Source organism: Photinus pyralis, unplaced genomic scaffold, assembly GCF_008802855.1.
Source record: "Photinus pyralis isolate 1611_PpyrPB1 unplaced genomic scaffold, Ppyr1.3 Ppyr1.4_LG1, whole genome shotgun sequence".
In the NCBI taxonomy this organism is placed as follows: Eukaryota; Metazoa; Arthropoda; class Insecta; order Coleoptera; family Lampyridae; genus Photinus; species Photinus pyralis.
This window is the reverse complement of record NW_022170249.1, coordinates 70,157,459-70,182,072: the sequence shown is the minus strand read 5'-3', so window position 1 is coordinate 70,182,072 and position 24,614 is coordinate 70,157,459. Positions and strand designations below refer to the sequence as shown.

Below are 24,614 nucleotides of genomic sequence, written 5' to 3'. Positions count from 1 at the left end.
TTCTTGCGAAAGCCTGTTTTGATTTTGGTTCTACAAGTTGATCCTTTTTGCTAAAAATTAAGTTAAATTTAAATTGACATTTCAGACTTAGATATTGTGTCCACAATTATTGCTTATATTATTTTATCTCTTTAGCTTATCAAGACCAAAACAAGGATCTGTTAGTCTGTGGTTTTTATACCTCTTACCTTGCGAAAGTTTCACCATTTATCTCTTAAAAGCTGAAATTCAAAATCTCTGTTTTGATTGAACTCTAATAATTACGCATATGACTTTAGTTGATTGAAATATATTAACAAACAAGAGCAATCAATTTCCATTTGTTTACACATTCCTGGATGTCAATGGTAGAGCGTTGGGCTATACATCCGGAGGTCGGGTGTTCGAACCTGGGTTGAGGTGAATTTTTCATCTGTGGCAGAGATGGAAATACCTTTGACCAGTTTCGAGCATTCTGTCGGCTACTCTGAGTTAGGTTTTCCTGCAGTTTTCCTACTTCGTAAGGTAAATACCGGAGTAGTATAGAACAACTTAAGACCTTCTGCAGAGGCACCTCTAAAAAGCATTATGCGGGTCACTCTGTAATTGGGAGCAAGCCTGTTGAGGGCCCAAAACAAGAGAGGGATAATAAATAAATAAATAAATGTCAAATATTGGTTTTGGTTTATAAAAAGGAATACAACAAATGTAATACCTATTTTGTGGTCACGTGTCCATGTTAGAATTGATTTTTACCACATAACGAATTTCTGGTACATTTTACTGCTGAAAATATCCACATACCTCTGAATGCTAGAAAATATTTTAATTACAACCAATTAATGAAATAAAATAATCAAAATCATTTGTTTAGATTCACTAAATGTAATACAAATCGATTCATGCAAATGGTTCTCGTAGGTCGATTCCTTTAGGAATATTAAAATCGCTCAATTTCAGTACATCTCACGTAGTATATGACCGCTGGCGAAAATTAGCTTAGAATGGTCGGCCTCTCATTTCTTTCTCTACTTAAATCTCGCCCGTTAGAAGTTATGAAATGGAACGCATATTCTCCGAACTTTGACTAGCGAACCTTTTTAAACGTGCATTTTTGTCACGTGCCCTGGTTTAAACAGACCGGAATGAAACGTTTAGGTTTCAAAAGATCGTGACAACCGCACTTCCTGTCCGCAATTCGTTTCTGGCTATTGTTATGCGTCCACGTTGGCTATGAAGAGGTGCTTGTGGGGATTTCCCTATGTTCGCCAAAATACAAATTCAAAACCGAATTTTTGAAAACGGCCAAACGACCCCGTTACATACTGTTCTTAGTAATTCAATTTTATACAGCTCGGAGACATGGGACAAAGCGGCAAAGATAGGAGTACCTAGTGAAAGACAGTCAGCAATCACACAGTAGCAGCTACCGTCCGCTCACTTTATTAGTTAGCGGCAGGGCCTCGGTAAGAGGAGATCCTTCGGATATAACGGAGGTGGGATAGAAGGGCTTCCTGGACGAAAACACTAAACCTCAACCTGAAGAGGTGAATAGAAAAGAGACACGGGGAGGTGAAGTACCATGTTATTCCATTCACTGGCATCTTAATTTACTTCAAACGCCGAGGCATAGAGGCTTGCGCGGACTGGACGCAGAAAGATGGAACAGAGCACAAGTTTCTGGAGTGTGAGCCATGGGATAGGCTCAGGTGAAGACTGGCGCCGTTTCCTGCGCGATGGAGGTTTCACCTGCACTAAAGAAATCGTTTAGTGGGTTCCCCACGCTACCCTCGGCTTTGACTCAGGTGGGGGTGTGTGTAGCCGTGTTGGCATTCAATAATTTCTATGAGAAAAAAATTAAAAGTAAAAAGAGACAGTTTATTGTGTGTTTTTCCTTTCTTGCATCCCTACTTTTGGACCCTTATTTGGATGAAATATTTGCTTTAGCCTCCATTACTACCAAATTTTTTTGACCTACTCGATCGCTATGCCCTGTATAACTGAACTTACGGATTTACATACCTTAAGTTAGAGCTTTACGTCAGATTTTAGAGAAGGTATGAATTTCAATTTCATAAAACCTGTCAACGATCATCTCAGTGTTTTAGAATCCTTTGTTGCAAAATGGAGATTGGGTAGTTTTAGAAATGTTACACCGTAATGAATGTCTAAATATTGTAATTTTTTAGATGTTTTCAAGAGTTTTAAAGCTACCTCTAGTTCAAGTAAGGCAATTTGTATTGTAAAAAGAAAGAAATTACTTACAAGCTTATTAGTGCAGTAGTTAAGTTCGCCGGAATATCTGTGAGATCTGGCCCAGAGCACCGACATTCAATTTCCATTTGATCCTTGTCAACCTCACATGGACACTCCGAAAATGTAGCTCGCTTAAGACTAGCCACTTTTACAATGAAAGCTAGTAGTACGACCCAGTACCATCTATAACAAAATAATAAATTAATCTACTGCAAGGTGTATGTTATCAATTTCAAATAAATTACATTAAAGAAGATTTACGACAATTAAATTTATACGTTTCAAAAATGCATTGCAGAAATTGAAAATTTTTTAAATATTATTTGAGATTTTGATCAAATTTCAATTCCATAAATGTTTCATAAGTGTTATAAGAACCCATCACACTATAAAATAGGATTTTAAGTAATTTGTGAAGAAATTTTTATGGAAATCTCAAAGATATTGTATAAACAACGTCTTGTCCGTTTGGTTAATTATCAAATGTAAAAATGCGTGGCCAAGTTTGCGAGCATTATAAAAGGTTTTTATCTGGTTGTTTTGGGACAAGTAGTGCTATCGGACGTAAGCTAATTAACGCGCGTGTTTTGGTGCTGATAACAACGTTGTTTGCATTATTTTTAGCGTAAGTGGTAGCGCGTTCCTTCGAAGGGGTATTGTAATTGGCGTATTATATCTAATTACTGGAAAAAGTTTATTGATGGTAGAGGTGGTGTTTCGTTAAATACTGAGACAATGAAAGAACGAGGCGACTGGCTAGCTAGTTAGCGACGGTTGGACAAGGGTGTCTTTACTTTATTCATTCGGGCTATCCGCCTGATTTGATTGGTTGTAGACGCAGTTCGTCATTTTCATAATATAATAGTGTAAAGCGTGCTCCATTTTTCGGAACAAGTTATTCAAGTTGAACAAGTGTTCGGTGGGTGGTGTAGTTATTCAAAAATATTGCAATAAGATTCCAAAGAAAATTGTAAAACGATTACGATCCAATAAAGAAGATTTCAGGAAGGTTTTCGAAAAATTTTATTAAATCCATAATAAATTTCACATCGGTTCAAGACACTCGGGTATCAGCTAATATTTCATTAATAGCATTACGCGTTGATTCACATTTTTGTTTATGTTTGTTTATGTGTAGTGGGCCTATTGTTGTCTGCTTTATATTCGCTTTATTGGAAGTGGAGTACCTATCACAACTCCCGTTTTTTTTTTAATTTCGCTATATTAAATTCTGGAGGATGTTTACGAATGTAGAGAGGAAGGCAAATGTTCGAAAAGCCACAAATGAAAGTCGTTTAATATTACTTTTTCTGGGGTAGGAAGGAGTTTTGTTAATAAATCTTTGAATAAATACGGAAATAAAAACAAGTGAAACGCGTATTTTTTCCGCCGAAGGATTCAGTTGTGCGTTTTTATACGAATATTTTTATGAATGGCTTGCGTTACAATGAGGGCTTTTAATTTACACTTAGGTACCTTTGTAATCTTATTGCCAAAATTAATTAAATTCGTGCGTTCGGTGGCGTATTATTGAATATCAATTTAGGTATGTAGTAAAGTAATTATCTCAACAGATTTTTTTGTAAATAAAATGAGTGAAGAAGTGTGTATATTTTAGAACAGGTTTGGAAAAAAATTACCTTTACAGTATGTTTCCATTTCTCAGTATGAAATACATATCAAAACCCGTGCGTGGGTGCTCCCCCAGTGCACCCACGTTTCTTTCAAAAACCGTATAAAAGCACATACGTAATGAGATCGGTGCACTCCTTAGTAAATCGAAAAGGGAAAACATTATACGGATTGCTACTTTGATGGTTGGTATGTATAACGGATGATTATTATAAAAATACGTGGCACTTTTCCCAACACAATAAAATAGTGCTCGTGGTATTAATCAGCGTAACTAGCATTCGTGACAAATTATCGACAATACTCCGACTACTTATGGTATTATATATGAATACCTGATTATACACATTGCCGGTAACAAACATTCCGTACGCAATGATAGTAAAGTAAGCAGTTCCAGCATAGCACAGCTTATCGATCCTTTTTTAATATGTAACACTAAAATATACAAGCATTTATTAGTACCTAATGATCGAATTTTACTAAACAAAAGCACTAATAAATTGTTAATTAACATCATTATGAACGGGGTAAACAATGGGTAGAATAATGCCAGGTCGTTTGTTTTGGTTTGTTTTTATTGAATTAGTTCTTGGCTTGAGACATTTAATTCACATAATTCTATTACGGTAATAAATGGAACAATTGGCTTCTCAGTTGGAAACAAGTCCACATCACTGCTTGTCATTTTTCTGTTCACACTACAACGGTTGTTAAGAAAACTTGTTCTATTACTGAATTAATTAAAAAAAACTAAGACGATTTGCAATTTGCTTAAAGTGCAGACATTCTTTTCATTATTGAAGGCAATATTCAATACTTATCGATAATTTGTTGGACTTCATTCAACTATAAAAGCAGCAGCATGTTTCGTTTGGTTGTTTTTCCCATAAGTATAGTAGATTCAATACACAGAAGTGCCTTATATTTTGAAAAGCTTGTAAGAGAAAGTTGCTGTGCTGAATATGAGTAGAAAGAAAGACAGCACGTCAACAGCTACACGAAAAGGCGAGACACCCTATGTTGCAAATTTTTTCGTCTAACGCAATTTAAACTTTTTATTTACATTTAGGCAAGTACTTTGCAAAACGGTCACCCACGCACTTTAGCTGAGTAAACGTCAAACAGCTACCAATATAAGTTGTTGTTTAAACCGTCAAGTGACCTACTTCGTCACCCTACCCCTTATTGATCATAATACATCACTCGTTAACTTATATTTTTGGTAAGTTTGCCTTCTCCAAGAAACATGATTTAAAACCTTAAATATTCTTTTCTTCTCGCTTAAACTTCTGCCGAAAAGGAAAACGTTAATAACAGTCATTTTGAAGGTGTAGCCGTAAAAGTTTTAAAGATAACACTAATTGGACGAATAAGTTACCAAGGAACCGTTTTAATATAAAACTTAATTTTCCAATCGGATTTGCTTTCTTACTTACAAAAAAACTTTTCGAAGGCAAATGTGAGATAGGCAATTAAAATTTTCCCTGAACCTTCATTACAGAAATACACGAACGTCGTTGAATAAACATGCCTGAATAAATAATAACATGAAATCATACTATAACGTCTATTAAATCCGATTCTGATCAACTCGAGATGAAAAGTAATAAATTGAGTAACAAATTTTAAAAAAACCTATATTTTTTGGTTTATTTTCAAACAAAATTTATTGTCGAGAACTTATTATTGACAGTAAGTATGACATATCCATTTTTTGAAAGCTCGTAAAACAAGAAATCTTTGAAAATCATTCTCAACTATAATTTCCATTTAAAAAAATCAACTTTGAGTTACCGCGCAGTTATTAAAAGGGCTATAAAAAAAAAACGACTGAAGGCATTGATTTCTAAGTTATAAAGCCCCTGAATAATGCTAAAACGATTTTGTTCTACCTTTAAACTATGGAGGTCGGATTGAAACGCAGACGTTGATCTGAATCCCACCTTACGGTTTAAAACTGTAGTAGTTCACATTAAGCATTTACCTATTTCATTTATTTTTTTATTATATTTTTTCTCTTTACACTAAATTTTTTTTAAATGAATTTTTTACAATTCTCTTTAATTGCTTTTTTTTAATGGTAACTATCTCATTTGTTATATGGCTATTGCAGTTATTAAATAAAGGCATATTATTATTATTGTTATTATTATTAAACATAAAGGAGTTACAGCAAATTGAAGGAATCGGCTATTTTCCAGTTTCTCTTGCTAGGGAAGAAACAAAAGAGGGCACGGCGCGAGTGATTTTAGTAAAAATCACTGGTACCGTGAAATTATTGTCACAAAAATTCGATTTATGATCATACTTATGCCGAATAAGTTAAGGATATTACTAAACGCTATGGATGCGACAACGGCAGTACATCAAGAACAGTAGTCAACAGAATTACCAATTAGAATCACATAAACCGAAATTTTACACGTTGTGGCAGTTACAAGCACCCGTTTTCCGCCCCGAAGTTTCATACCCGAAGCTATGCTAGCTTGTCACTTGTCAATTTATTCATGAATTAATTCACGAATTTATTGTCGTCAATTCACGTCACGACAGGGTTTGGTTTTTACATCTGTGAATAAATTGGTGAAGTTTTTGACAAATCTGTCATTGTAGCAGTGGTGCCATCCCAATCAAAAAAATAGGTTACAGTTGTAAAATGTTTTGTAATCATTTATTTCATTTCCAACATTTTAATCATCATAACTGGGTAACAAGGAGAAGAAGAACTGCTGCTGCGTCTCTGCTACTTGCTGCTGGAAGTGCTGGATGTCTACGAACACAGATTAAAAAACAAAAAAGGCAGAATTTGGAGATTTCGTTCCGACTAATTAGATAAGTATAATTAAGGATTGACATGTAAATGAGTTACAGAAAACCTGTCTGAGCTGGGCCTTATCTGAAAAGAAGAGCTATTCAATAACGTGCGAAGTTTCACATCGGTTCCATACTTTTCCGATGCTGGGGAAATGCGTAATTAATTAGAAAAGTTTGAATTTTCTAGCTTTATCGCAACGACACGCCGCCCGATTTCCTACACTCCTTCCCTGCGAGAGCTAATTTTTATATAATGTAAAGTCTATGTTTAGGGGGGGGGGGGGGGATCTTTGACTTTTGCATTCAATTTTGATATTTCCGGAAATATACTTCCTAAACCGTACCGTATCTAAATCTTTTACTTTTACAACCGTACCGTATTTAAATCATCAGCGTCTGCCTTTTCGTGTTTTGCCCTCTGCACTATAGCCACTTACATAACTTTGCATCCGTACCGTTTCATTTTGGCACCATATTTATTGTAATCGGCTTTAAACCAACCTTTGCTACCGCTCCGTTAGTTTCAAGGTAAGTTTTTTTTGTCACTTTCTGTTTCATTAATTATAAGGGGGGCGAGGATATTGTTCGCTTTCCCGCCATTGCTGTACCGCCTCTTCCGCCGATTTGTGTTTTGTTGCTTTCATTCCCGCTACCGTACTTTTGTTTTTCCGAAGTGACCGCCGTCATCTTCTGTTTCGCCGGTTGAGGTCACACCTGAGGCTTCCGAGACCGACCCGCAGGACCGCTCCTATCGCCGACCTCGACCAGGCGCGAGGCCGTTCGCTTGATGGCGCTCGAGTCCGCACGTCCGCCCGTTTGTTTCGGTCCGCCGACTGCCGTAACCGTTCATCCGCTTCCAGGATATAATTCTTATACATGTGATGAAGTTCTCCATTTCTGGTTCCGTTGAGATTTTGAAGTATTTGAATACAAATACTTCAAAATAATTCTTACAACCTGTATATTTATTTCTAGCACGCTAGAAGTTATGAGAATGTGGCTAGTGAATGCCAAATTTGTAACTAGTTGCATTTAAATCTAGCGGTAATTTTGACTGTTCGGTATACAGAAAATCTACCCGCAAGATTCTAATAAGTGTAATGAGTTCATTATAACAGAATTATATCATTACTTACATAGGTTACTAAAGATGGGGTTGTAACGCAAAATATACGTCTCGTATTATTAAAATTGATGGTAGATTAATTTAGACTATAACGAACGAGTCGCTTTGATGTGGAATTAAATACTTGGCTTTATGTTTCCCCACCAAAAACACTTTACGTTATACAAACTTATATCCAGAAATAATTTCTTCTCCTTTTAAAATAAAGGTATAATTTTCCTTAACTCATTTACGTAAATTCAATTCGCAAGTCTGTCATACTTTGATGATAAACCTATACACACCTCCTTTCAAATAAACCCCTTTATTATGAAAATGAATGTAAATTCCACTTAATTTGCAATCTATGTATATAGCTTGTCAAGTACTTACAGCTCAACGGACGTAATGGAGATGTTAATACACGTGCAGTGGTGTAAATTTGAATTGCAATTCGTACTCGATTGTTTTATAACCATAATTCACTGTTAAATAATGCGCTAATATAATATTATGGTGTGGGTGGTATTGGTATAAGGGAACGATAAACCACCAACAAACTTCAATTTTTTGTTGAGCCTGTTATCGACATTCTGTATGTAAAATAATACTCTAAAAGGTATACACGCGTATTTTGCATTTTTCCTCGATGTGTGTACAAGGCTGTGCCGTTAGTGAGAAAAAATATATTAGGGGCGGAATTTGGTTTTTCTTGAATTAATTTTCATAAAAAGCGAATTATTAAATGGGCGAAATCTGCTGATTTCCATTCACCGCTCTGCATTAAATTAATAAAAAATAAAATACAGCATAATGTTCCCATCATATCATATATTTACTTATTATCACTACGGCACCAACTTTTCGTACGTGTTTTATACGTTTACCAAGCAAATGATTATGTTCGCACGGTTAAATTACTTTTAATTTTAGTTTACCTATTATGTTTGTGTGGTCTCAATTTATCTATATGTTGCTGTCACAGAAACTATCCGATGAATTGTATTCGATGAACTCCTAAAAACTAATACTTCATATTGTGTTTGTAATAATGGTTTACGCGAATGAGGAAGTGGCTGTATCCTCTTTAGGTAAAGTTATTTTCATAGAATTACTTTTTGTTAACACGTTTCTTTTTAGGTTATGCCATATTATGTGGTAATTTAATTACCTATCTTTGTTTTACCTATATCGCAATCCAAAACCCATTTATTAATGAGCCACGTAAGTTCGAAATAATTGTAATTAGGTCTAATTTTGACATTGTAGTTTTTAGATATATTTTTCTTGGTACGTTACGAGCATTGGGGTAATCGTATTAAAGAATAAGTACTGTGTTCTGGATGAATGCAAACACTCGAATTAAATAATATCGAAATATCGGAACTGACCTATTACAATATATATCTAAGATAGAAGCATCACTAAGCAAATGTTATCTCAAGTACCGTAAATTGCACACGTGTAGGTAATCTGTTGGTAATCGCTTTTGTCGTTAGTTTATCTTGTCGTTTCTCTTTGCCAATGTCGTGCTCTGCAATTGATATTTTAAATACAAAAGTTGCAGATGTAGGCATAATTCACCTACAGTGCTTTTCATTTCTTCCAGACTGCGAATCCACGCATCGTGTTCATTGTTTCTGTTGGAATTTACGAAATAGCGCCTTTGAAGTTAGCGACTTTCGGTGGTAGCGGCATAACGAATTTTCACGGACTACCTCGAGGTACACTCTTCTTATCACGGGCCGTAAGAAGGCACCTACAATTAACATAGATAGACTGAATCAAGACTATTTGAAGCTGCTGGCGAGTTTCTTTCAGCTAGTCACAGTTTTCGAACAGAAGAATCAGTTCTGAGAAAAACCATTCAAGAAACCTACTGAGTCTTTTATACCGCTCAGAGGGAATGATTCTAATTCACATGCCCTGTATGCAGCAGACACATCAAGGAGGTCAGAGGGTTTGTCCTTTTTATTATGACTCGAAACCAATTATGCTATTTTTTTTAGAAATGCATCATCAACTAATAATTAATAAAAGATTATAATTCAGTAAATATTTACGCCCCCACACAAAAAACAACACTCCGACTAATCGTACAGGCTGAGATCATCATAACATAACTGAATTTTAAGATCACCTGTGTATTAATCTCAAACGAAACCCGCTCACGCCTGTAGAAAAGTTTCGCGTAAAAAATACCCTAAATTATCTACACCCTGTAGATTTTTAACTTTCACCAAACACTAATAAAAATCACTCGGACGTCTGAAGAGAATAATATATATTAATTGCTCTTAGGAACAAAATTCAACCCATTTATTCATTCGCGCCGGTAACATTTTACTGTGGAATTTTCAAGCGTTCTCAATACAGTCACGAAAAAAACGGCTGTCTGAATAACTCAAACTGCTGATGGTATTATTACTGACCCCGAAAATATAATATAATTATCGCCAATTTTGATTTCACGTGTGGTAAAAACCAATTTTAAATAGCACTCGTCAAGATACGAACCAAATGCAAATATGTGCGTGGTCTAAAGGGCTTCATTTTCATTATACAGGGTGGCAAAGTTTAAATTTGTTTTCGTATTTTGCGTTTTCTCTCATAATGAATTTAAATTCAGGTTGAAATTTTGCTGATTAATATTTTCACGGTCAGAGTACAATCATACTCACGTGAATGTAATTAAAACCCCTTCAAAAACGGTCTAAACTTGAGATACACTAGCACTATCCCGTCGCCGTCACATCCTGAAGCAATTAAGAGCCATTGAAATTTAAATGAAAAAACGAACTTCAATTCCATCACGGTTTAAAATTTTATTACTGAACTTCCACCACAAATTACGTTTCTCGGACAAATTAACCATCCAAATTTCGACACCCTACAACTTCCAATAATATTCGAAACCCAAACGGATGTACCCTCAAACTCAAAATATATCACATTTACAACGAAATTTCGAAAAAATTAAATCTACAATGGCTTCTACCGTTACATTATGCAGAATAAAAAATTTCTTCTGTCAACATTCAATTGAATACTCTTTGTATAAAAAAATTGACAATGTGATAATTTTTTTTCCAAACTGAACTGAAATTCATTAAACTATTAATGTGTATTACTACAAATCATTCTGAGTAAGTGTATTCCACGGTAACCAATGCAGTTCTATGAGCTTTCGACGGAAGTTTTTAAGAAATTCTACTTATGCTTTTATTTCATTTTACTGCCGTGTGGCACGTAACTTTATTGCAAACATGTAAGGTCACAAACCGCGCGACAATTGTTTTACGTGAGTTGCGGTAATACAATTTGAGGATTGCTCTTAATCGCAGGATAGTAATTCGTTCGCATGTGATAAACCAACAAATGCACTGGAGTGTTTAATTCGCTTCTCTCACGAACATCATTCGCTTATTCTGGTTAACTTGGTTTGATAGAAAAGCATTGGCGGCTATGATTTTGGAAAGTGATAACAAATGAGTGTTCTAGTTCCAACCTTCCAAAATGCAGTTTCAGATATTTAGCTTAATATTCTTGACGTGTTTAGAGCTTTCCGCTCTTTTTTTTTACTAAATCCCTGTCATCGTCTTTCTGAAAATGCAAAAATGATACTATAAGCATAGTGTAAGAATTCTTTACACTAAGCTATAAGTAGTGGATTATCCACAAGGATAGCCTAGAGCCGATATGAAATGATGGCGGATGTGACGTATTATTTTTGTGAAATAGGATATGCTTATTCGACATTTCTCTAGAAGCTTTTGTTTGTCACATAAGCAATTTGAAATAGTGCAATCCGCACTCGTGGTATAAAGGTGTTAAATAACTGTTATAATTATAATTAATGTTATATAAATATCACGCAATTAAATTTATCTTACACTTGTGTCAGGTGTGGGGTGTGTTTAAACGAACAATTATTGAAACTTTGTACAAGTATTGACCACATCGTTTAGACAGCGTACAATTAAAGGACAAAGGGCAAATATTTTTTTGTTTTAGTTTTGATTACTTCAACGGGCAAAGGAGATACCTACATTGTTTCTAGATTCCTCCTTTTCTTCAAATGTCTTATTGTTCCTATTATTCATTTTTTTCCACTTTTTCTAGTTTTTTTAGATTCTTCAGAAGCGCCAAAAGTATCAGATTATTTGATTGATTTTTCACATTCTTTCTATTCTTTCAGATTCTATTCAGATTCGTACACCGTGATGTTCAAGTTCGTTTGATACTGTGGTTTTTTTTCTTTTCTTGAAATTTTTACAATTCAGAATTTTTCCGTTTCTTTTTTAAATTTTTCTCCTATCAGATCCTTCAAATCTCTTCGAATTATTTCATTTCTTTCAATCATTCCGATTATCTCTCGTATTCATTCGATTCGACTATGGATTGGGATTCTTTTAGTTCAGCATACTTCGGGCGGAGGGGAGGGGATTCTACAGTTCATTAGGAATTTTCTGATCCTTGACGTATAGCACATTTAACGAACCTTTTTCCGTTGCTTTCGACTTTCCAGATTCTTTCGATTTTTCCCCACTTTTCCAAATTCTTCAATCCATCAGAGCTTTCAAGTTTTTAAAGTTCTTCGGCTGATGATTCCTTTTCATTTTTTAAATTCTTCAGATTAAGAAGATTTTTGATATCCTGTTTTTTTAATTGTTTTGATTTTTACGTATTTAAAATGTATAAAATTCTTTGTATTCTTTCGTTCCCTCGAACCCCCAATTCTTTAAATCTTCTTCAGTTTCTGCGAATTTTGTAGATTGTCCACATAATATGTAGATTATTCGTATGTTTCACATTCCTGGGAGTTGTCAAATCTTTTCGATGCTTGGATTATTTCAATCCTTCAGGTTATCGTTTCTGTGTTTCTACTCTTCTCACTCGAATCGTTATAAAACAGGCTTTTATTAGAGAACGGACAGATTAAAAATTGTCCGAAAGTCACCGTGCCATTTGGGGCCATTTTATGTTTTTCCTGTGTGTGCTTATCTTCAAACACAGCGCCATCTACTATCTTCTTATAATGAATGCAGTAAAGTTGGTGTATCGACATTTTTCTCTTAATTACAGGTTTGAGCCGTTAATTAGCACAGAACTCTACAGTGCCGAATTTTTCAACGTTTAGCTAACGCCAATCAACGGACAATTAAAACATGAGTTTCTTCAAAACTGAACTTTTCCGCACGAAAGCATTTTGTTGCGACCCACCACCTTCCCTTGTATTTACTTCTCATTTTGTTACTTCTGCGCATGCGTACAAGCAGCTTTTCACATAATATAATCGATCGATTTGCTTTTATTAAAAGGCACTACCTTTATAATTTCAGCAAGATCGGCCCATAAACAAACAAGTTAAAAAGTAATCGTAAACGATTTACATAAAGCGCATTTCCACTTGCATTCATTTCCCATTTGTAAGATGCAACTTCTGTTAAAATCGTAAAATCCGGCCACAAATATGAAAGATAGCGTTGCACATGGGCAATCCATTGTTGACGTGCTACTTCAATTTCAGTTTATGAGAAGAATTTCATTTCAATGCTTTTCTAAACAAGAAAGTTGGAGCTGCGCATGCGCAAACCTAAATTTTAAAACTAATTTACTATAACTAACTAATAAACTAAGATTTTCCTTTGTTCCAAGCGCCTAAGTATCAAATTTCACTTAAATAGTTCCATAGATAAAAACGTTGGCACGGCGCATGCGCAAAATAAAATTTTGAAACTGGCGCTAGATTTTTCTTTATTCCAAGTGCCTATGTATCACATTTCATTTAAATTCTTCCATAAATAAAAAAGTTGGCACTGCGCATGCGCAAAACCAAATTTTTAAATTGGCGTTTGATTTTCCTTTATCCCAAGTGCCTATGTATCAAATTTCGTTTAAATTCTTCCATAAATAAAAAAGTTGCCACTGCGCATGCGCAAAACCAAATTTTGAAATTGGCGTTTGATTTTCCTTTATCCCAAGTGCCTATGTATCAAATTTCGTTTAAATTCTCCATAAATAAAAAAGTTGGCACTGCGCATGCGCAAAACCAAATTTTGAAATTGGCGTTTGATTTTCCTTTATTTCAAGTGCCTATGTATCAAATTTCATTCAAATACTTTTATAAGTAAAAAAGTTTGCAATTCGGTTTATAAATGGTCGATATGCGAAAAGGGCACTGTGAATTTTGAATCGATTCGATCCAACTTTTGGCATTGCGTATTATATGGCTAAATCTATGCCCATATTGAATTTCATGCAATTCAGTTCATAACTAACGGAGATGTAAAAGCGATCGAACATTTCCAAACAAAGTTATCGTTCACACGGACAGATAGATGGACAGACAGACAAAGGAACAGACGGAGAGACCAACCGGCAGGCGACAGATAGCAATGCAAAATTATAAACGATTTCTAGGATCGTTAATAAACGGCAAAAGTGTAAAATTATGGAACATGTAAAAAACGGTTTTTTGTTTTTTTTACAATAACTTTTTTTTGTAAGCGGTACAGAAAAAATTCCTTCCTTGGTACAAGACTCGACACCATAACGAACCAAATAGCGAAAAAAGTAGAACAATAGCTCTTAAGATAAAAAAACTAGTAGCGTCGCAAAGTTAGCGGACGGACGGACGGACGGACGGACAAAGTGGCCACAATAGCGCATTTTTTTTTTATTTTTGTGGAAATGCGCTAAAAAGGTTACTTCTGAGATGAAAACAATACTTTACCTACTCATATATGGGTGCGGAAAAGGAATAAATTTTTAATTGTCCACTTAAACTCACGGCTCGTGTAGAGCAGTTCAGTTAAAGCTGGACTGTGGTGCTAAGGGTCCCTGGTTCGAATCCGGGTTCGGGCATGGTGATTTGCAAATGTATAGTGGATTGGGTTGGTAGAGCAGCCTTGGCTGAAACCCCGCCCACTGAAAAATAAAGGCAACATAAAATAAACATCGGACGTACACTAATTCAATTTCAAAATTGGTCAGTCGAGCCAGTGAGCTAAAACTATTCTTTACAGTTATGGCCTATAATTGGATACCATCGAAACGAACTTTCCAATGGTATTACAGGGTTACGATATCAAATTTTTAAGAGGTGGTTTATGGGGCGGAGGGGTTTCTAAAATCTGTTTTTTCACTACTAGCGTCTGATGACATGATTATTAACCTTTTTTCCACTTGTAAAGTAGGCTTTCTCGGCATTTGTTCAAAGTGGTTAATAATGTGAACATTATTAACTAGTAGTCAATAATGAGAACTGTCACGCTGTCACTTTTAGAAAACACAACCCGAAATTTTGCTCAATAAACGTTTAGACAAGTTCTCTAAAATGAATAATTGCCACCATCCGCCATTTTCAGAGAAATTACATACCTAAAATTATCACATTTTGAAAAAATTCGAACGAAATTACTCTTTGAAAATATCTCAATGACAGAACAAAATACGGCCTGTTTGACTTGTACTTCTACGTACTTGATTGACATGTTAAATTAATAAACAAAAAATTCTGTCCAACCGTTCACTTTCTTATCAATATAATATGTTAATTTAGAGGATTTCAAGTGCTAGTAGTGAAAAAAAAAGTATATATACCACGGTAGAGAAGTCTATTATTGCCTTCGCACCTTACACCCCCTCGGCGCAAGCGCCTCGAGATGTAATCTTGGTGCTCAGGCAATAATACTTGACTTCTCTACCTTGATATATAATGTACTATTTGGACATTTGTTAATAATTTGACATTGCCTATACAAATATACATGCCCAAATCCCCCTGGGCAGGTTGCGTTTGTTGATTTTTTTTACCAAAATAGCCAATAGAAACAAAAGTTTATTCTGCGTCGCTAACCAACAAAACCATACATTTGTTTCTATTGGTTAATTCTTATCTAATGATAGTGAACTAATACTGATTGTATAAACCCACCATTAATCCCAAAAACCTGTTGATTAAAAAAGGAAACTTCAAGTTTTATGGTAATTTTGCAAGCAATCTATATCGATGCCTTTTTATAAGACTGAATATCTCAAACGAACGGAATATTAGGGAAAATCTGTCCAAGAAATAGCAAAATTTTATCCATAGACGTGTGAACGAAACATTTTATCAATTTCCTTCTTATCACCGGCGCCTATCCCCACGGTTGCTTCTAATATTTGAAAGCGGCGGTAATACATTAATGAAAATTTCCTTCAACGCTGCGAGTATCCGCTTTAACCAATTTCGTTATTGCTTGCCACTAAGTTATGATCGCAAAACTCCACTTATTAAATTAAAAATGTATAACCACTTCGTAAGCTAGAGGAATGTACATTAATATAGAATTTCGGAAACTAAAGTCAACGTCGAGATTGAAGGGAGCCCCGTTCATCATTTCCAACATCACATATTGTGGATAGGAGACGAAATTGCCTCTTGTTTTTTTACCTAGTAAAAACATGCGATACAAGATTTATCAAAGAATTGCCATTTACCAGTTCGGGGTAATTATTTGGCAGATTAACAAAGTTCCCTCATTTGAAATCGGTTGCTGCTTTTCGAGCAAAGGTATTCCATAAATTAATTTCAAAACCACTTCCGTGGCAGGATTTTACTACTTTTAAAAAATAAGTACACGTATGTACAGTAGTCGTATAGCGTACGTAAGTTTAAAATTGAATTATATAAAGCTGATGTTACACTAACTTACCTTCAATCGCATGAGACAGACGTCAAGAAACTCCCGCTGGATTCTACTGCAACTTTTAGATCAAAATGTTAGGCGACTTTAAGTTAGAAAGACATGCTCCATGTTAGATCGAGCTCATAAACAGAATTAGAATGTTATGTACCATCTGTTACATAACTTGCTTGTATTTATGTTTGCCTAGCAATTTTCATTTTACTACACTTTTTAAGAAAAGTAATAGCATAATCGCCCGATATTCAGTTTACTTCCAAGGTTTATGACAGAAACGTAATCAACGAGTATAATTATAGTTAAAAATAAATTAAAGTGCGTAATTTGATAAAGTATTTACCCACCACTCATTTTGGGGTGGTTAGGTACATTTGATCGCAATCAAAATAGCTTATTCCATGTGATTCAGGGGGATTTAAATTGAGATCGAGAGTAAAATTTTTACGCAAGAGTTACTTTTCTCATCAAAGTCGCTTGTATCAAAAAGTTAATTAGCTAAGCCTGTTGTTTGATCAATACAGAAGTAACGATACTTACATTGCGAGTAATTCTAATAGAGCTTAATTAAAAGCTCATCTGTGTAAAGCTGTCTTTTATAAAATTCACGCCTATTGCGATACCATATGCACAGAAATTAGATAACAGCTTATAACAGGAAAAATAAAGCAGGTGTCAAAAGGGGAAAGGTAAAATAGAGTGAGACTTTAGCGGTGGAAAATGGATTTTCACAATGTCTAACGAAACTGAACTTCCTATAGAAAAAAGTTATAGGTAATAAAAAGATCTACAACTTTTGTATTAGGTACCTATTTTTCACATAAACTTACGAGAAAAATCCGAAAAGCCGGATTTTAAGGACTTTCTCCCATTAGTTATTGACATAATTTACTGGAAACCTATCTTTTTGTGTCAAAAACAGGCAGTAATGTGTATTTTTAAATGCGTTATAACCGTCAATGAATTTAGTTAGTTCTGTGCAATTAGTTTATTGGTAGATATCGTTTGCGTCACTGGATGGGTGTCAATAAAAAAAAGTAAAGTAGTGGGAATCATTGGTTGTTCTAGGAGAACCGCCAAGCAATTATCGTGAAGCGGTCAGCGCAGTTAAGTCGGTCACCTGTAAATTACCGTAGGTTTTATTTTGTGCCAAACGCGAGTTGGGCCGCGAGTGAAGTTAAGTGAACGATCTGTAGATTACCGTGGAGTGTTTTATTTGTACCAACAGATTTGATACTGGTGGAACGCTCAAACTCGAAAGCGTCTATTTTTGATTGAGATAAATTTCGCGCGTTTGGAGACCCCGACATTCAAGGGATATCTTGCATATTAGTAACTCTTACGTTATATACGAACAATAGAAATTTTAACCCGCATATTTAAACTTGTGCAACCGAAAATAACCTCTTCCGTTACTTGTAAATAACGCTACGTCCACAAGTATGATAGAGACGGAACGCAAAATATGGCACTAAAATGGCAAAAGGTGTGTTTATTAATTATTATTATTATGAAGTTAATCATTAAAAGTAAAACACGTAAATCCGTACTCTCGAAAAGGTAACATCCAATAAAAAGAGTAGGGCCGAGAATAATCTTGATATTTGATTAATAAATCCAAAAAAATTATCAAAGTCCTCGTTTGAGATCGAAGGGACTTCAGCGCATTTTTGTGTGGCAGATCAGTATTCTATTAGCCACTTTCGATTCAACCATCAATAACAGATCTTGTCGAAGGCTACTACATTCACTAACCGCTTCCCACTTTCCTCGTGCACCCGCAATTCGCTTTTAAAGATTTGACTCCACCATCAGGAAGATCGTGTCGGGGGCTACCACATTCCCTTTGACGGTACCCCCTTCCGACGTCCCGTTCACCCGCAATTCGCGATTGAAGATTTGACTCCACCATCAGTGAGATCGTGTCGCGGGCTACCACATTCCCTTTTACGGTACCCACTTCCGACGTCCCGTTCACCCGCAATTCGCGTTTGAAGATTTGACTCCACCATCAGGAAGATCGTGTCGGGGGCTACCACATTCCCTTTGACGGTACCCCCTTCCGACGTCCCGTTCACCCGCAATTCGCGTTTGAAGATTTGACTCCACCATCAGGAAGATCGTGTCGGGGGCTACCACATTCCCTTTGACGGTACCCCCTTCCGACGTCCCGTTCACCCGCAATTCGCGTTTGAAGATTTGACTCCACCATCAGTGAGATCGTGTCGCGGGCTACCACATTCCTTTTACGGTACCCACTTCCGACGTCCCGTTCACTCGCAATTCACTTCTATTGGCGACACGAGAAAGAGAGACAGCGATTCGAGATTCACGAAACGTTAAACCGCGTGAGTTCGCAACGGAAGGTAAAAGGCGCCTGACTACTTCTCGAAGACGCGCGCGCCGCCTCGCAAAAGGTCGTTAATTTCGCCCCTATGACAAAAAACAAAATTCCGCCACGCAGGAGTTGTGCGCGTTTACAACATCTTTCCGACGACACCAATTTCAAAAGAATCGGACCAAAACTGTAGTAGAAGATAGGAAAAAACTGAAAAACCTTCACGTTAGTATACTACGCTCGAGGATGACGCCCAGATGTCGCCAACACCACATCATGTAGCCATGTCCCTAAGGTTGACAAATTTCACGGCCCTGTAGATACACGTACACCCGTTGCCTTTCTACAAGAGTTCTTCTACGCGCCCACATTTGCTGCCAGCCAGCCAGCCAGCCAGCCAGCCAAAGTGAGATTAAAAGCTACTTTTTACAAAAAAAATTTTTTGCAAAAATGCGCTAAAAAGCAACATGGAAAATTACATGGCAAAATTCAACGTTTAAACTACGGAATATCTGGAAATTAGTGAATCGCAACAAATATATCACGTGGATTCTAAACCATAGAGTTTTTGCTAGCAGGGTCCCACCCCTGAGATTGTAACTTGCACCTCGTGCGGGATATTATCACAGCACAGGCTTATATGTCGTAACTAGTTTGGTTACAGTACTTCCCATCCCCGTGACTGTCTCTTCACGGTGAAAGGTGAAAGTTAACATACAGCAAGTCCATACAAACATCAAACAAATCGATAACTGTCACATATTTAAACGGATGATAAATATAACCATAAATTACACCAACAATGCAAAGGGTATCAAATAAATAAAGTTAACGGCATTTTTCATACACGTGACTCTACCTTGAGGTTAAATCATGTCAATTACGAAACAAAGATTGAAAATTATATTTAAAAAAACATAAAGCGTCGTATACAGCATACAAATAAATTATAAAGAAATGCAAAGATTACTACCTGCATTAAGAGGGACAAAAAAACAACAAACTCAAGCTACACGACCGAGTTGACGACTGACTCCTCAAACCAAGATGGACGTAACGGAAACGTTCGTGTTATCAAGACGGCGTAGACAGTTGAACCGTTCTAAAAAGTCGAGCGGTTGCTAGCTCTCCAAAATTTTATCGTAAATTTTGATATTAGTTATTACATTTATTCAGGTGAGAGGAGAATATCTAGTGTATTGTTGCCCTGGATGATTCTATTAACCGTTTATCCCTTAGAAAAAGGACCTAATACAGTTTCGATTCCTTGGTGTATCTGTTCCTTTCTCATCTCGTGGTTGCTACAGGACTTTAACTTGGATATTTTACTTGCACTCTTTTATGTTAAATTAATGGTAGACGACGCTGGGACAGAGCCGTTCCCATTTTAATGTTCTTTAGGTGCATGCAATTGATCATTTTACGAGATGTCTTTTTGTACTAAATTGATGCATTTCGTTTTTCATTTGTATTTATTATGTCATTAGTAGCTCGTTTTTGTTAATTTGTTTAACTGCATTCCACAGTACTACCTGATTTTTATGGTACAATTTAAGACTATTGATTTTTGTATTTTTGCCTTTTGTTGCCGTAGTTGATTTATTTCATGTATCTGTGATGCCAAGTTTTTTCTTGTTTGGTTCTTTTTTTCCTGATTTTTCGATTTAGCTTTGCTCCGCGGAACCTAACCACATGCGCAATACAGAGTGCATTTCAAGCCATGTTTTCGAGAGCGGCCTTTTTTACTATTAACACATGTTCGGGAATTTAAACGGTCCTACTTGCTCCTTGATATTTATTAAATTTCAGTTTATTCAGATACATTTTTATCAATGAAGGCGAGAGGAATTGAACTTTGTGTTACCACTTGAAAAAATGGTATAAAATGCATTGTATACACCTACGTAAGATTTAAGTGGGAACTCTCTTCTGATGTGTCTGCGTTGTCTTACAAAGAGCAATATTGACAAATGTAACAATTTATTACAATACAAGGGCTGAAAATCCCCGTTCGTACTAAACAAAATTAATTTGCAATTACAAATTATTTAACTATCGGTTAGCCTCCAAAGAAATTTTAACGCCCAGCGACGTTGGAAGTGAATAACGGTTGGGGGGGCAAACATCAGCGACCATGGAGCTTGAAAGGTCCCTTCCATGCAAAATTGTGTATGAATTAATGCAAAGTAGTGGGTTTTTTAAGTGACCCTGAAACCTATTTAATCATCAAATAATGTATTTTAGGAAGAAAAGTTTTGAAAAAAATTTAAAACAAGTTAAAAAGTAATCGTAAACGATTTACATAAAGCGCATTTCCACTTGCATTCATTTCCCATTTGTAAGATGCAACTTCTGTTAAAATCGTAAAAATCCGGTCCACAAATATGAAAGATAGCGTTGCACATGAGCAATCCATTTTTGACATGCTATTTCAATTTCAGTTTATAAGAAGAATTTCATTTCAATGCTTTTCTAAATAAGAAAGTTGGAACTGCGCATGCGCAACCTAAATTTTGAAACTAATGTTAGATTTTCCTTTGTTCCAAGCGCCAAAGTATCAAATTTCACTTAAATCCTTCCATAAATAAAAAAGTTGACACTGTACATGCGCAAAACCAAATTTTGAAACTGGCGTTAGATTTTCCTTTATTCCAAGTGCCTATGTATCACATTTCATTTAAATTCTTCCATAAATAAAAAAGTTGGCACTGCACATGCGCAAAACCAAATTTTGAAACTGGCGTTTGATTTTCCTTTATCCCAAGTGCCTATGTATCAAATTTCGTTTAAATTCTTCCATAAATAAAAAAGTTGGCACTGCGCATGCGCAAAACCAAATTTTGAAATTGGCGTTTGATTTTCCTTTATTCCAAGTGCCTATGTATCAAATTTCATTCAAATACTTTTATAAGTAAAAAAGTTTGCAATTCGGTTTATAAATGGTCGAGATGCGAAAAGGGCACTGTGAATTTTGAATCGATTCGATTCAACTTTTGGCATTGCGTATTATATGGCTAAAGCTATGCCCATATTGAATTTCATGCAATTCAGTTCATAACTAACGGAGATGTAAAAGCGATCGAACATTTCTAAACAAAGTTATCGTTCACACGGACAGATAGATGGACAGACAGACAAAGGAACAGACGGAGAGACCAACCGGCAGGCGACAGATAGCAATGCAAAATTATAAACGATCTCTAGGATCGTTAATAAACGGTAAAAGTGTAAAATTATGGAACATGTAAAAAACGGTTTTTTTTTTTTTACAATAACTTTTTTTGTAAGCGGTACACAAAAAATTCCTTCCTTGGTACAAGACTCGACACCATAACGAACCAAATAGCGAAAAAAGTAGAACAATAGCTCTTAAGATAAAGAACTAGTAGCGTCGCAAAGTTAGCGGACGGACGGACGGACGGACGGACAAAGTGGCCACAATAGCGCTTTTTTTTTATTTTTGTGGAAATGCGCTAAAAAATGAAATATATCCAAAAATTTTCCGCCTTTCCGCAGTTTTGCTGGCAAATTCTTCCAATATATCCTCTACTTCTACACTTTTTGTAATTTCTGCATCCACATGCAGTAGAAGATGTGATGCAGTAGAAGATTTGTTATTTTGAGTGATTTATCTACTCATTCTCAGAGGGGGCGCGGCCCCCCTTGTGTAAAAACTGAGGGGGCGATTCGCCCCCTCTGACCCATACTTCCGACGTCGCTGTTAACGCCCTTACCTTACGAAAGTTTAGCCTTTTTCCTCTAAATCTGAAAATCGTTTTGGTATGACAGCAGACAAATAACTACAAATTTAAAATGAAATGATTGAATATATTGGCAAAATAAAATCAATTCAATTCCACTTTCTCCTACATTCTAGTTGGTTTACAAAATTTTTTATGTTTTCTACTAGGATGGGAAATGAAATCCCTATATCGTGGCCACGACCACTTTTATAAAATAATGCGCTTTATAGCTTTTTAGCCGAATTCATTTAAAGGAATAATCTCGATTAAAATACAAATACAGTTTCCAAAAGAATGAAAACAGCCAAAATTCCTGTGTTCAAATCATGATTATTAAATTCGTTCCATGCAACCAATTTACACCGATCGGTTTCTTTAAGATTATCCTGACTACTTTTATTGAAAATTTAAAGCAATTTCTTAAAAAAAACAATCATATTTTTTTATACAAATAAAAAACATTACATTACCTTAATTAGTGTTTCCTAGAACCAGTGGTTTCCCAAGAGTACAAACAGTATGGCCTTACAACTGAACAATAGACATAGAAATGATCAAATTGGATCTCTTGGAAATACAGTTGTAATTTCGATTGCATTCGGTCGGTAAGGCTGAACACCGAAACTGGTTAATTTTTCGCTTTCGAAGTATGGTTTTTCATTAACTGAAAGGCCACTTTAACTATATGGTTTTTTCGGACCCATCTGTTTTGAATTGTATAACTTCGACAACTCTTAACGATGATTTACTCGTATGCGTATTTGGCGAAGACAGTTTACGGGATGCATCTTTTTACTACAATCTCCTATGAATGAGGTATTAACGATTTCCACGGATTTTCCGGAATTTCAAGTACCGCACGTTGCGCATCTCTCACGTCTCTTTCCTCTATAAATATCTATAAATGAAATAGGGGAAAATTTCAAAGGAATGAGGAAATTCTGGTGAAATATGAGTAAATATTAAGGAAATAAAAGGTTTCTATAAGGAAGTAACGTTAATTCGGAGTAATTTGGTGTAATTTAAGGCAATGTTAGAACTGTTGGGAAAATTAAGGTTGGCATGGTGGGTGGCAATTTTTAGGCAATGAAGGAAATCTTTGTCCCGACTTTGTTGTTCAATGGTAGAGCGTTGGGTTATAAATCCGGAAGTCGGTTGTTCGAACGTGGATTGAGGTTTTTTATCTGTGGTAGAGATGGAAATTATCTTAGACCAGTTTCGATCATTGTGCCGGCTATTTCGAATTAGGTTTTTCTGCAGTTTTCCTAATTGGTAAGGTAAATACCGGAATAGTATAGAACAACTTAAGACCTTCTGCAGAGGCACCTTTAAAAAGCATTATGCGGGTCACTCTGTAATTGGGCGCAGGACCCAGAAAAAATGAGACATAATAAATAAATAAAGTAAATCGCGACCAACCCCTCGTATTAATCACGTTGCTCACCGTCTAGTCTAGTCTTTTGTTAAAATAGCAAGCAGTGGCTAGAATATAGAAAAGGATCTGCATAAATTCTAACCGACCTTCCTCCTGAAGGTTGAGATCTCAGCACCGAGACACACAATTACTTCATAATACCACGTATATTCATATATGATTCCTACTAATTATTATTATTTAAAAGGAATTTTACTAGGACTAATTTGATATAGGTACATCTCTCTTTAAACGAGACTGAGCAATTCAAATTCGCTGTTTACTTAGAAGTAATTAATGAGGCCTTACAACGTTCTAACTCAGCATGCTTTCTGTTTTGTAACAAGTGGAACAAAATGTGGTATTTGCTTTTAGTAAACTCAATTGTGGGATGTCGGCAACATGTTTTACAAAGTTTCCAGAGACATGAGTATTCAATCACCTGTGTATAATAGCTCTTATACCAAAGCGAATTTCCTTTTACCCGATAGTGCAATATAAGACGTAGTAGGTTTTCTAAATAAGCGTGTAACTAAGCCCACTAACAGCCCTCTGGTATCGGCAAATTGCTCTCTTTGACGCACGCATTGTTGCGCTATTTTCTGCTTATCGAAGTAGATTTTTGCACCATTTGTACATG

General features: G+C 35.8%; 1 protein-coding gene across 1 annotated transcript in view; it reads right to left on the bottom strand.

The window, feature by feature from the left end:
- The window catches only part of LOC116177399 (lutropin-choriogonadotropic hormone receptor-like), a 229,684-nt gene that overhangs the window by 90,836 nt on the left and 114,234 nt on the right, over positions 1 to 24,614 (bottom strand). Inside the window, exon 3 of the mRNA XM_031496372.1 lies at positions 2,245 to 2,418. Coding sequence (XP_031352232.1) covers positions 2,245 to 2,418 — 174 coding nt within the window. The remainder of the gene's footprint in view (positions 1 to 2,244; positions 2,419 to 24,614) is intronic.